General features: G+C 37.0%; 1 protein-coding gene across 1 annotated transcript; it reads right to left on the reverse strand.

The window, feature by feature from the left end:
• Positions 1–1,504: 1,504 nt before the first annotated feature.
• Positions 1,505–10,742, reverse strand: LOC110040779 (uncharacterized). Its single transcript, XM_089279293.1, has 8 exons — positions 10,440–10,742; positions 10,238–10,351; positions 9,064–9,097; positions 7,502–7,598; positions 7,174–7,336; positions 5,042–5,085; positions 4,499–4,555; positions 1,505–3,892 (listed from the first exon to the last, which is right to left on the reverse strand). Exons 1-8 carry the CDS (start codon positions 10,678–10,680, stop codon positions 3,842–3,844), a joined length of 801 nt encoding a protein of 266 aa, XP_089135419.1. The 5' UTR covers positions 10,681–10,742; the 3' UTR covers positions 1,505–3,841.
• Between the last annotated feature and the right edge of the window lie 18 nt (positions 10,743–10,760).

The following is a 10,760-nucleotide window of genomic DNA, read 5'->3' on the forward strand; positions in this document are numbered from 1 at the left end:
ACAGAGTTCTATCTACTTTTCAGTATTTTCTCTCGCAGCGAAACAACTTACACGAATGAGTATACAAATTGAGTACTAACATCTAAGTGGCATATGTAAATGCAATTTATACAACTAAGAAGATTTCATGTAACATTTAAGTTAAGTGATGGTGGATTAAACATTGAGATTCTGGAAATTGTGTTGTTTCTTCTTCCTGTCAGGGAGTAGGCAGGCATTTAGCAGCCGCTCTCTTGAAGTATGAAAGCAATCAAACTTTCACCGCCCGGCCGGGTTAAATCTGTTTTAGCTTCCTTATCTTAGCTTGGGAAAAAAAACTGTTCTTAACATTAATTGTGATAGGTTCACTGTCGTTAACAATCGCAAGGTGATAATTAATCAGCAAGCCATTTACAGCAAAGCAAGCAGTTTTCTTTTTACTGAGGTTGGTTCGGACTAAGTTCCTCCTCAGACATTCCATTCGGTAACATATTACTGGGACCAGCAGAATGTCAAAAATGTTACTCGATTGCCGTTTGCCGGAGGCAACCACCCCGAGGGGGGGGGGTATCCCCTGTAACAGCCTATACGGAGAGGCTCCGCCAGAAAGGGGTACCTTTTTCAGTCTTCAGGTATATAAAAGGGTAGGGAAATCTGTTATTTAGATATAAGGAGAACGGAAACTGAATAAAGATCAATAAATGAAACCTGAATTTTTGGTTAACATTTCTTCTGGTAATGCTTGATGTTCTCCCGTAGTATTGTTTATTAACTTCATTCCGAGGGTTTAGAAAAGGGTGTGTAGTGTTCTCAAGTAGGTAGGTGTGTTACCTTTTTTCAATACAAGGTAAACGAAAGGGGTACCATTTCTGTCAAAATGGTATACAAAAGGGTAAGGGCTTGGACCTCGGGGGGAGCCTCCCCGGACAAAACTTTGTATTGTACCCCTACTCCCTTTCCCACTGTGGGGGTAGCCATGATGAGTTGTGTATTTCTGCGCACAGGTTTCTGGGTATGTTTATTGCACCGACTTTGAACAGTTACACGAGCTAGTCAAATTTTATGCCAGTTACTTGCGATGGGATCCCAAGCCATAAATATACTGCATATGGCCCCATAGTTTCCTTTTTCTGTGTACAAAATTGGCGATTACGGTTTCGAGGCGTGGGTGAAATATTTTGGTCAATTGTGATCTAATGGTGTTACGAGGCCGAAGTCTCAATGGAGTGTATACTCCATTGATTCCCTTCAAAAAAGAACAAAATCATAGTAAATGTTACAAAATATATCAGACTTCGGCCTCATAATATCTATTAAAATCAAAATTTGTTTGAAGGGCATGCTCAACACCTTCTCATGTCTTCCAAGTACATCCCACCTGGGTACCACATTCGAGTGAGGTACAGTTGAGCACTTTTCATTCGACCAAAGATTCGGGTTTGAATTCCCGGAAATTTATTGTGGCGAAAGGAACTTACAGCATTTTCAGGAATTTCCGAAATAGTTGGATATGGATAGACGGATATCTTTGCATTCAGTAATTTTATTTTGGATTTACTTAATAATATTTTAATCTACCACTGATCTACAAAAAATACTGCTCCACACACCCTTGTAAGTTTTTTTTTTTACAACAAGGCTGTACAAGTCGTTGTGATATGCGCGCTTTTAAATCACTAGCACTAACTTTTACCGTAAGCTGTACTCAGCTAAGTAATTTAACTTTTGGATTTGGTGTTTTCAACTACTGCACTGTTTAAGGACACCGTTGTGGGGTGCTAACCGGGCAGAAACAGATATATTTGAACCCTTATAGGAAACTGGTGAGGGCACCAATTTATATAAGTTAAAAAAATTATAAAATACAAATAAATAACAGAAGTCACTGCCGACCAAATTCAATGGTCTTGACATCAGAGAAGAGATTTAACATCAATTAAGACTAATCAAGGGCCTCCTTGCCATATTTAGATTTTTCTGTTCTATTAACTCACATTCGACCCTCCGTATTATTTCACAAGAACTACTGTTAATCGTAGGCTTTAAGAAAATACGTATAAAGGACGAAACAAGAAAAAACAATCGTGTTAGGAAGGGACAAATATTGTGACCGAAGCACATATTGTGCCCGTTTCAACATTCAAATCGTCTCGTGACACTTTCCTTGAAATAAAAATTGCATGACGAGAAGCACTGCCTGACCAAACCAATAGTGTCACATACATATAGACATTTCTGGTCGTTTCTTTCTTAGCATTACGGGAAGGATTTCACCAGCCCAAACTAAAGAGAAGGGTGCTCTTTCCTTTGTTTCCACATGCCATTTGTCTTTTATGCCCAGGGCCCAGCGATCTTAACAAACTGTTTGGGACTGGGAATGAGGTTGATGAGGGAATGAGGAATGTGGTCCCTTACTCATTCTCACTCGGCTGATATCAGTGATAGCAATGATACGGCTACTTGCAGTTTACAGTACTACTGAACTCTTGTGCTCTGATGGATGTTTCATGCAAACAAACAATAAAAAGAATTTTGTTTTTCTGCACAATAGCTACATGTTATTGTATTTACCCGTCAGTCTACTAAAGTTGTCCAATCAATTGCATGGCATTAATGTTCAGTGTATGAAATTAATTTTTTTTGCAACCTTGGGCAAAAAGGTGTTTGAGAATTTCTTAAAACAAATTGTTTTTCAAAAAAAGAGGGGAAAAGTGTACCTGATCACTGAAGTTAGTTAAATTTCTAAGTATTAAGATTACAAAATTTAAATAATAAACTTATTGTATTTGTCTGCCTTGGTCTAATGTGTAATTTAAAAGAATCTTGTGACATTCATTAATTGATTAGTTAAATTCGTGACCATTATAAAAAAATTTCTCTGTCATTGAAACTAATATTGCAGTCTACATTTCACTCATTCTTTCTCCATTACATTCTTTTTTATAATTATCTTATTTTTCCAAATATTGCACTGAAATAGTACTATGCAAACGACACGTACAGGCTTAAGGGTACATGTAATTGCCAATCAGAATACCAGGTACAAAATCAAGTTTGACAAACGCAGAAGTAGAGCTTCCACAACTCTACATATGTGTTTTGGTGATCCAAGTTTTTGTGCTCATGCACCCCTATAAAAAGTATATGCACAGCAGGTCTGGACCCAGAATTCATGTTACTCTGAGTAACAATAACAACAAAATAAACATTTCTGGTAGCAATTCCAATAGAGTCAATGACTGAGCCAACGGCCTGCAGTTGAGAAGTTGTGTTAAAACAAAATTACCCACAGATGTTTTTTTTTTACCACTGATTGATACGTGTATCTTTACCATTGGTGCCATGCTGATGTTACAACTCCGAATAACATTTCAAGATGGTTATTCGATAGAATGTGAATGAAATGAGGAAGGTGAGTTTTTCATCCAGAATTCTGACTGGATTTTGAACGACAGGAAAACTCCCTGAGTCCTTTTGTGTAGATTTGCCAGAAAGAATACATGTCTTTCTGACTGGGTGTACTGTAACCAGGAGTGGTCATTTTGCAGTGGAAAGTTAGTATCCCTTTGGCTTTCTATGGCACCATACCACTCAGTATTTTTGGCACCATGCATGTGTATAATTTGAGGCAAAACAGACAGGCAATGCCTCTTCTTCTCATTCCCTACCATTTGACGGCCTGGAACAAGCTACTCTATACAATATCAACTACCAACTTTGTACAATGTTGCCAAAACAACCTGTAAATTTTCACTGTAATGGTACTTACTACGATGGCATGCATGTATATTAAGTAAGGTGTACTGTTAATATTATAATAATATTAATATTATTCATGGAAATAGTTTATACATTCCAGTCTTCAGCTAGGATCCAGACCTCCACCTGGAGGAGTCGCCTCTGGAGTGTGCCTCTGAAATTGTGATATAAATCAGAACAATCACTGCATAGCTGATTACTGCTGACAAAAACATGGTCTATGTAAAGAGAAAATTTTCTGACTGATAATTCAAACAAATGAAACTTTGCACACCCATGTTAACAGCCAATTGTGGGGGGGGGGGGGGAGATCTCATCTTTTCTTGGGGGAGAAGTATGAATTTTGTTTAAATTCTTCAAAGTCATTCTGGCATGGATTCTATGGAACTTACACCAATTCTTTCCAAAAAGGTACAATCGACAACAGGGTTCAATTACATGTTCGGGCAGGAAGAAAGCATTTGTGACTGATTTTTTCATGCTTAGTTTTGGCTTGAACACTCAACTCTAAGAGATAAGATGAATATAGGTAATAATACAAAACCTACTATTAGACATCCTAGTAAAATTGAAAGTTTAGTTTGCAAAAAGTATAAATTCATTTTTAATTTTTTTTCTGGAAAAATATGTTTTTCATTTTGTTTGGAAACCAAATAATGAGATCAAGACAAGTCTAAAAATTTGCCATTTTTAGATTATTTCAATCATTTATCTAGAAAAAAGAATGAACTTAAGACCCGAATAAAATTTTGTGAGTTACCTTTTTCTTTTTCTTTTCCTTCTTTTTCTTCTTTCGTTCACCATCTTCATGCTTTTTCTGAAAACAAAAATGAAATGGAATGATAGTTTAATGTGGGACGTATTGCACTACACTGCATGCTGTACATACCATCATTGACAAATAAAAATATACATAAATGTACTGACACACGTCTTATTGTTGAGACAGAAGAAAAAACTTAACAATATAGCCAAGTCCAGGTACATGTACAATTATAATGCTTCAAAACAAAACAGGATTTGAAAACATGAGAAATATACAAGCCATACATTAAGATTGAAGTGAGTGCTTTCCACACATTTTAAATACTGTAACTGAAGCATTTTCTGCCAGAATTATTGTATATGGCCTTAGCTTCTCACTTACCTTTATGGAGCACAGTTTTCTTTGCCAACCCAGGTATTACAATGGCTTATACCACAGTTTATACTACCTGTTGCATACCTTGGTATGTTATTTATGTAACACACAATCATGTTTACCAACTGGAGACTTAGATCAATCAAAATTGACACTACAAACCTGTTTTTTGTGTTTCTTCGAATCATGTACAACTTCAGGTTTTTCTATGACAAAATGCACCAGAAAGATAGCGTTAATCAGCACAATAACCTTCCTTGGCTACTGTTACCAAGCTAGTATATTTAAGTTCCTCCACAACACACTGTATGAAAATAACAACACGTATGACAACAGTTAAAAAAAAAGCTTGCTCACGAGTGGTAAACAGAGTGGTAACTGGCCAAAACACTTGTAAATCGGTAAAACGGTAAACTCTAAACAATACAAACCTCTCTAAAAAACACAACTGCTCACTTAAAACTCTCAAAGCTCCCGCGATAAACATACATACAACTTAAGAGTGCCTGCCTGTAAAAATCAGACAAATTCTTAATTTCGCGGCAAGGGTCGAAAATTCAATTTCGCTCATACATTTACGGTAGATAGGCTAGGGCATGACAAAAACTATTGGATAGTTTTTTTGGCAAAATATCCTTTTATTTCAGAGAAATATGCAAATTACCAAATTCCGTTAAAATCGTCATTTGACGCACCATTTTAGTAAACAAGTTTGACAGCCTCGCATGCAAAACCACATCATTCTTACGTCTTTAAAACACTCAAATATTTTTGTGCAATGTTTAATTGTGTACTGGGTTGATTTTAGGGAATGTTGCGGTTTTTGTTGGGTGCAAAATAATTAAATTTCGAAGACATGTATTTCATTCACTTAAAAGTACTTCGTAAAAATAATTGATTTTCACCATGCGCGAAACCTTCAAATGGATTAAGCTTTTGGTGGTTGAATCGCAGAAGGATGGTCTACAGATTCCTGTAAAAATTTCTTTGGGCAAATGATTGTGAGCGACGCGAGAACTTTTCAAAGTACGTTAAAAATGCAAATATTTGACCATCCGTCGTCAAATTTCAATTTACGGGTTAGACATATATTTTAGCACGCGCCACATGTCTTGAGCTATAATAAGTTGAAATAGACACAGAGCTGATAATTTCGAAATGTTCTAACCTTACTTATTGTAAAAGGCAGGTCCAAAAGCCAAGCAGCAATAGATCAAACGATGATCAAACGTAATAGTTTGGTGTAGTGCAAAGAAAGCAACTATCTACAAATCACTTAGCCGTTTTTGACTTAGATGCAGTGGTGATCATATGTGTCGAAAGAGGGTCATAGATGCATGGTATTCGACCATTAAATAAGTTGACAGTTGGCGATGTACATCGGACGTTGTGTAAACAAAAGCAAACTTCTGCTTTATGTGCGACAAATGGTGACAGAAACACGTCAAATTGGCTTTTGGACCTGCCTTTTACAATAAGGAAGGTTAGAACATTTCGAAATTATCAGCTCTGTGTCTATTTCAACTTATTATAGCTCAAGACATGTGGCGCGTGCTAAAATATATGTCTAACCCGTAAATTGAAATTTGACGACGGATGGTCAAATATTTGCATTTTTAACGTACTTTGAAAAGCTCTCGCGTCGCTCACAATCATTTGCCCAAAGAAATTTTTACAGGAATCTGTAGACCATCCTTCTGCGATTCAACCACCAAAAGCTTAATCCATTTGAAGGTTTCGCACATGGTGAAAATCAATTATTTTTACGAAGTACTTTTAAGTGAATGAAATACATGTCTTCGAAATTTAATTATTTTGCACCCAACAAAAACCGCAACATTCCCTAAAATCAACCCAATACACAATTAAACATTGCACAAAAATATTTGAGTGTTTTAAAGATGTAAGAATGATGTGGTTTTGCATGCGAGGCTCTCAAACTTGTTTACTAAAATGGTGCGTCAAATGACGATTTTAACGGAATTTGGTAATTTGCATATTTCTCTGAAATAAAAGGATATTTTGCCAAAAAAACTATCCAATAGTTTTTGTCATGCCCTAGCCTATCTACCGTAAAAATATGAGCGAAATCGAATTTTCGACCCTTGCCGAGTTATTTTCCATATTTATGGACAGGGACTCTTAAATAAATACACGCAACAAATGTGCCTATAACTCAAATTCAAAATGTTTTGACTGTGCACGCGTGCTATTCACCCACCACACCATTTCGGAACTGTCCTTCTCAACACAAGTGTAAGTGAGGAAATCAAAAATTGACAAGTAACACATACCAGTAGAAGAGGGAGTAGGCTTGTCTTGCTCCAATAGATTTGACACCTGGCTGACTGCCTCACCTCCTTCTTTACTCCGTTCACTTTCCTGGCTTTTGTGCTTCTTGTGCTTATGTTTCTTCTTCACTGGATGCTGACTCATAAAGCGAAACTGCTCAGGAATCTGTAATAAGTAACAATTGATAATAACTTCCATGTCAGCTGATTTGCATCACCATTCAAAAATTCTTCCAGCCTACAGCGTAAGGCATTCCTCAGTTCCTTTTCAATTGAACAAGATGATTTCTCGAGGAAAAATCACCTGGCAAGATTATAACATGACACTTACTGGACCAGGGTTTAAGCGAAATCCAGACAAGGAGTGGCCAGTTAATGGAAGAAGCTCCTTTTCACCAATAGGAGGCTTGTCAACCACAGAACGAAGACTACAGAGAGATTAAAATGACAAGATACTAAAGTCAATATTGAATATCGACTGTTCATTATGTACTTTTAACAAGCCCATTGTACTGTTGCAGAAAACATCCATACCCCCACAGAAGGTGTTTTTAAGTTGGAACCCCCACCCATCTGGAAGTTCCAGTTTTAAACTCATACCGTAAACTTCCAAAAGTAATGAAGGTCGTTACTTTCGGAAGTTAACTTTTGTAAGTTTATTAGCAGCCTTTGGGGCTCGCTACTTTCGGGGGGTCATTACTTTTGAGGGGTTATTACTTTTGGGGTTCAAAAAGTGTTGTTTAAACTTGGTATCAATGAGCTCCTTTTACAAAATAAAAGACAGGAATTCGTAAGAACAGCTCCTAAAACATTCAATACAATTCTTTGTTCCAGTTTAAATTTATGTTGTCGTGTTGTCAGTGGTCAGCATGAAAGCAAGTTACCGTTAAGCAAGTTAACTGTTTGTACTTCATAATACACTGCTATGTTGGTTTGCTGTAACAATATCTTAGTGTGTTCCTGTTAATACGCTCCCATTGAAAATGATATTAAATTTAACCACAGTTTCCTATGGTATGTTCCTGTCACTTGACAAAAATTCTACAGGTTTTGTTTTAACACAGCGCAACATTAACTGATGAAATACAAATTTACATTTCACAATGCTTTGTGGCATAAGCAATACCTTCCCTTGTTGTTGAGTACTTTACATCAAGTTACCATATGTACCTTTCACCTGACTATTGATTGGAAAACAATTATTATAGGTATACATGTATTCCTACATAAAGTTATGTACCTAAAACGATGACCCCCAACGCTTGGAACAGACTTTAATTAATGCTGACTCAGACCCAGTTGCTATTTACATCTTTGGGGGAGAGAAGATTGGATAGTAGAGCAAATTAAGGGATGGTGGGTGTCATGGTTAGAGTCAAAGGAAAAATAAATCGCTTTTTTTTTTTTTTTCCTGCCTCTTCCCATAACTCCTCACATGCTCCACTCAATCCAGATTGCTTTCTCTTTGAAAAAATCCAATCTGCCTGCAATAGCAATTGGGTACTAGTCTGCAATACATGTACACGGTATGTTGTAGCAAGTCAACATGCAATTTAAAACTTGAAAAATAGTCATAGAATATGGAATGACAGAATGGTTGCTCAGACTGGGCAGTCAACCAGGCTTTTAGCCAGGATTTGAAAAGTGGGCATCCAAAATGTGCTATAAGGCCTTCTCAAAAGAACAATTTATAAGGCAACATATGAAAAACAAAATGCCTGGATGCCCATCTGGCTAAAAGCTTGAGTTCAACTGACCCTTCAACTGACCCCACCACTCTAAGCCATCAAAAACAACTGCTCCTATTAGCCATATGGTTGAACATTGTGAAGCAGCATCTCAAAACAGCACTACAAAATGGCATGAACAACAAAAATGTTTATTTTGGCTTACCTATTTTCTGGTCCTCCCAGCTCATCCAAAACACCTGAAACATTTCACAGAAGTAACAACAACTTCAATACAAGCAATGCAAGCAACAGAGTTGTAAATTTTAGTTCATATGACAAAACCACTTTAAAAATAATGCATAAATATTACAACACAATAGTTGTATTGCTGTGTAGTAACTTTTAAAAGGAAGTGCTTCTCACACAGATATAGACTTGTGCTATCTGCTATATCAAGTGCAGACACTGTTCAACAATCTTGTCTCCAGGGCAAATTATTACGATTGGATCAAGATGAATCTAAGATGAAGACAGGTCTCGCAAGACTTGTGGCAGTACTGCAGCTCCAAAATCACTATCAAAAAATTGTGGCCACTAAAAAATCCCTGAAGGAATGATCCCCCAAAAGTAGCAAACCCTCTGAAAGTAGTGAGCCCACTCCCTCCCCCCAATGTCAAAATAGTGAGACCAAGGTTCAATTTAGTATATTTTTTCCCATCTAAGGTCAGATGTAAGTTAGGTATGTTAACTTGATTTAAGGCAGTGTTCAATGGGAAAGGTACGGCTTATGCTGCTCATGTGGAGTTCTGCCTTCTGTGAAGATCTGCCTTTCATTTTGTACAAAAGCTCAATTGTACCAGCTTTATGTCACATGTTTTGCTCTCCAAAACTAACGATCCCCAAAAGTAACCAACCCATGGACTGACAGTAACATGCCCCAAAGGTTGTTAATTCGCAAAGTAACACAGTCCTTACTTTCGGAAGTTTATGGCACCACGATTCTGCACGAAAATTAAATGTCTAATTAAACTTATACCACACATAACTCAAGTGTACGTAAATGCACACATTTACAAACTCAATTATGCACTGTGCACTATGTTGTTTTGTAAAGGGCATGTTTCTATAACTCATAATTCATTTGTACCTTGTTGGCTTTGTAACTTCTGTTAACTTGTAAAATAAGTAAGATATGGACAAACATCCACATGTGTTACAATAGTCACGTTATTAAAACAAGACTGTGAAAGATTGCTGTTTATTGTAATTCTAATTGTCTATACAAAGTAAAAGATATTTCCAAAGTCCAATATTAAACAATATGTTCCTGTCTGTATTGAATTCTAATAAGCTTAATTTAATAAGACATATTTCACGTATAGTATAGGAAGCCTTACCGGGCAAATGCGGCAAAAACGAACTCAATCCCTCCTTCACTTTTTTGCTCTTTTGGTAAGTCTGCTCGAAGCCATGTTTTACTAAAAGGTTGCTATTACTTTCTGACGGAGTTGCTGTAATGGAAGAACACAACAAAACGATTGGTGACCAAGTACTACGGAAGGACAAACCACAGATACGAAAACAACTTCGTTAACTCACGAGTATCGTCGCGCAAGAGATAAAACGGTGACGTCTGTGTAGCTGGAGTTGGTGTCGAAGTTGTTGAAACCATTGTAGGCCTATAATTTGTATTCAGAACTTCCGCATAGCTCATAAACGGGCTTATAACGTTTAAATTAACACTCTTCTTGGAAGTGTTGCTCACATTGTTTAAGGCGAGACTTTGAAAAGAGTTTTGTCTTCCTGAATCTAAATGTTGTTGACGTGAAATGCTTTCCATTTGCCGCTGCTCGCCGCCATTAGAGACTTGGTTTCCCGTGAGCTACTGCGAGCGTTGATTTCTAAAACAACACACGAGAG

The sequence above is a fragment of the Orbicella faveolata genome, unplaced genomic scaffold (assembly GCF_042242905.1).
Source record: "Orbicella faveolata isolate gen_17 unplaced genomic scaffold, um_ofav_v1 contig_47, whole genome shotgun sequence".
Classification (NCBI taxonomy): Eukaryota; Metazoa; Cnidaria; class Anthozoa; order Scleractinia; family Merulinidae; genus Orbicella; species Orbicella faveolata.